We start from the raw sequence: 3,792 nt of genomic DNA, 5'->3' as shown, positions 1-3,792 counted from the left end.
TAGTTCATAGTGTTTTTTTTTTTCATTGTTTAACCTAGGTAGGACATTAGGCAGTATAATAGTAAGAGCTTGGTGGCGCAACCCACCGCCCCGTTCCAAAGGGGACGCTCATAACATCCATCCACCCATGTCGCGCGCGAGCTGTTGCATTTGTCTCGTTTTGCGCAGCGCACGATCTTGCACGCTGTGCACGAGAACACTTGTCTAGTGGTATAAGTCAGTACTACACGAACACTGAGGCAGATGCTAGCGGATCACAGAGCATGATCGCGCTCTGGAACACGCTAGAAAATTACATAGTTTCGCTTTCAGCGTGCGCGACTGCACGACATGGGAACAAAGCAGACGAAACGGAAGTACATCTATCTTGCTGTGGTGCGAAGTAAAACGAAAACACGCAGACATTTTGTGTATTTTATTATACAAGCGAACCTTGTATTGCCTCACTCGTGTCGGTGTCAGTGTTGGTGTTGCCGTACGAAAACCCCAAGCCGCGCTAAAATAAAATACTTGTCAGGATGCGGATTCGAACCACCTACCTTCATGGTTGCGAGATCACCACGCCAACAGATTCAGCCACTGTCGGCTTTTTTTTTTTTATTAGATGGAATTATGAGTAGTGTCAAACCAATATTGTTACATTACATTTGAACATACATGAGAAACAAATGCACACGTGGTATGCAGTCCAATGAAAGTTCAAAATTCTGGCAAACAAACGCAAGCGTCCAGACGCGAAATCCATTCAGGTACGGGATCAAAGGTAGCAACCACACTACCCACTTGAGCGGTCTCTTCTCGGAAGACAGACCTTGTCGAGCGAGGTGGCTCCGCATGTCTGTCGATCATTCGACTTCTCCATAATGAATAAAGTCCTAATAACATAAACAAATCATATGGTGTATTACTGGCTGTCTTTTTGAAAGGAAAGAATCCGATATAATACGTGAGAGGAAAGTCTTTTTTTTATAGTTATTTGTAAAATGTCCCAAAAATGAAATGCGTCATGACCAAATATAAAACAATGTTCTATTGTCTCGGGTTGATTGCAGTCTACAATTTGTATTCCAGGGTACAAACAGTCCTTTTTCCTGAAGCCACGTTTTAACTGGCAGAGTGAAGGTGTGCAGCTTAAAGAAAACTGTTTTCGCTGCTGGCGTAATGCACATTCTACTGACAAGGCAAAGAACATCTTGACCAAATAGAGACAGATACGGCTTTTGGTACAGAGGTTCAGGGAAAAGGTTATCTATAAGTGCTACATTTAGAGACGAGCGATTAACGGAAAAATACTCAAGGGTGAATCTGGCTTTTAAGAATGAAATAGTGCCGACAAGTTCCTTTAGGAAGCCCCATAACGGCAATTCTTGAGCAAAGTTTGTCGTGACAAAAAGAAAAGGAAGGTGTGACGCAAGACGTGCTCGATTAACTGCGAGAAGGAATGGATGGCGGACATTTTTAAGGTAAAATAAGCGCATGACCAATTGTCGCACAAACAAATGCACATGACTCGGGCCTCCCTTCTAAATTAAGCTGAAGAAAAAGGTTGTCCCTTCTCATGGCTTCCCATGATGAATGCTAAATAAAATACACAAATATTCTATGAAATGCTTGAACATGGGCACGTGGCATCAACGGGAACCTGTGGCGGTTCATCTCGTCGTTCCTGGAGGAACGCACCCTCCGGGTACGAGTGGGCCGATCGAGGAGCTCCCCTCGGCCGGTGGCAGTGGGCGTCGCACAAGGGTCAGTGGTGAGCCCTTTCCTGCTCAACCTGGCCCTGGCCTGGCTTCCTGCTGCCCTGCCGATCGACCCCCACTACCCCGTGAATACCTCCACCTATGCGGACGACATCGCCCGGTGGGTGCGAATTCCACCACACAGCCACCGCAGCGCGCGCTCGGCTCGGCAAAGCACTCCACACCGCCGCTGCTTACCTGAGCAGCATTGACTTTGCCATCTCGGCAAGGAAGACGGAGGCCATGCTGCTCCACCCAAGAACAGCCGCCTGCCGCACAGGTGCGCGGTTGCACCTGGAAGGCGTCCAGTTACCCTGGAGCACGGCAGTGACGTACCTGGGGCTGCGCATTGATCACTGGCTGTCCTGGCTGCCTGCTGTCAAGACCCTGCATGTCCAGGTCCTCCGGGTTCGCAAGGCAGTCTCCCAGCTTCTTGCCCGAGGACAGGGCTGTACCAATAGGTGGGCTCTGCGGCTGTACGATGCAGCAGCCACCTCATGCCTGCGGTACGCCCTCCCACTCGTGGCACTACCACCTGCCCGTCTCAAGAAGCTGGAGCTGCAGCATCGGGCTCTGCCTGGGCGCTCCCCGCAGCTCTCAAGTCGCTGCAACCTTGGCCGAGGCACGAGCATGGCCCCTGTCACTCCTCCTACTGCAACAGGGGCTACGCCATGTGGACCGCCTCCACCATGGCCCAGACGGCAGCGCCCTGCTGTGCCGGCTGCGCTCGCGGCCCAATTCACAGATGGACAGACTCTGTGGGCTGTATGAGGAGATGATTGGGAGGCCTCCAGCGAACAACACACAGCTGCCTCCTCCCCAGAGACCACCCATACCCATCACCACAGAGCTGCCCGGCGTCTGCAAACGGCGCTCCCCGACTTGTGCCTTTCAGCAGACGGCTGCCTCCCTCCTGCATGAGGACCACGGAGGACAGGTCTACGTTGACGGCTCGGTTATGCCGGACACGGGCTCGTCGACTGCGGCTTGCGTGGTGCCCGCCTTGCGGAAGAGCAGGCAGTGTCGCCTCCCCGAACATGCGACGTCAACAGCGGCAGAGGTAGCAGCCCTCCACCTGGCTGTGGACTTGCTCGCGGAGGAGCTGCCAGCGACCCCAGTGACCATCTACTGCGACTCCAAGGCGGCATTTCTCAGCCTGCAGAGGCCAGAAAGGGCCAGCCTTGGGGTCGCCCTGCTCTCGACAAGGCTGATGGTGCTCCAGCAGGCGGGCTGCCCGGTGTCCCGGCACTGGCTTCCAGCCCACTAGGGATACCGGTCAACGAGGAAGCTGATGCACTGGTAAAGCATGCCTACCACTACCTGGTCCCGCCCAGCCTGGCAGTGACAGCCAATGACTTCACAAGCCATTCTGCTGGCCTGCCATCCGGACAAGCAGATATCCTTGGGCCACCCTCCGCGACCACTTCCACAACGCGGCCTCGCACGCAGGGATACCTCCCTCCTGCTGCGACTGAGGATTGGCTGCTGTTGGACGGTTGCTCGCCGCCACCGGCACAGCCTCGTCGCCTCTCCAGCCTGCGCCTACTGTGGGGAGCCCGAGAACCTAGAGCACCTCCTGGTGGCCTGCCCTGCTTACCTGCAGCAGCGTGGCCGCCTCCTGCAGGATTTCCGAGGCCTGGGGCTTCCTTCTGCACGGCAAGACGACATCCTCTTCCCTGGTCGCAACGCACTACCAGCCCTCCTAAGTGTCGTCGAGTACCTCGACTCGTCGGGGCTCTCAGCGAGAATCTAGGATTTTCTGCAAAGACGGATAGCCTCACTGCTATCCAAACCACTCTAGCCTACTCGACCTGCCCCAACCATCCGGCTCCTGCTGGATCACCGCCCCCTGGCCTTTCACCAGATTACCATTCCTGCCGGACCCACTAGGCCCTTCCTCCCGGTCTGCTCAGCCGCTGCCACGGCGACACTTTAACCCCCTACTCTCCCATCTCCTTTGCTTCCACTATCTTCCCCCACCCCTGTTGGCGCTGAGCCGCGCTCCCGCAAGGGCTGCAGAAAACAGCGTCAACCTTTCCTTTTCCCTTCAAGA

At 54.7% G+C, this 3,792-nt stretch overlaps 1 protein-coding gene across 1 annotated transcript; it reads left to right on the top strand.

Moving 5' to 3' along the window:
- The first annotated feature begins 3,090 nt into the window (after positions 1–3,090).
- On the top strand, positions 3,091–3,492 carry LOC140217153 (uncharacterized). The gene has a single exon (XM_072287551.1). It carries the CDS (start codon positions 3,091–3,093, stop codon positions 3,490–3,492), a length of 402 nt encoding a protein of 133 aa, XP_072143652.1.
- The last annotated feature ends 300 nt before the right edge of the window (positions 3,493–3,792 follow it).

Source organism: Dermacentor andersoni, chromosome 1 (genome assembly GCF_023375885.2).
Source record: "Dermacentor andersoni chromosome 1, qqDerAnde1_hic_scaffold, whole genome shotgun sequence".
NCBI lineage: Eukaryota > Metazoa > Arthropoda > Arachnida > Ixodida > Ixodidae > Dermacentor > Dermacentor andersoni.
This window is presented reverse-complemented; position numbering and strand designations above follow the sequence as displayed.

Excerpts from the sequence above, each read along its gene's own strand:
- LOC140217153 (XM_072287551.1), top strand. The coding sequence starts at position 3,091 with ATGACTTCACAAGCCATTCTGCTGGCCTGCCATCCGGACAAGCAGATA.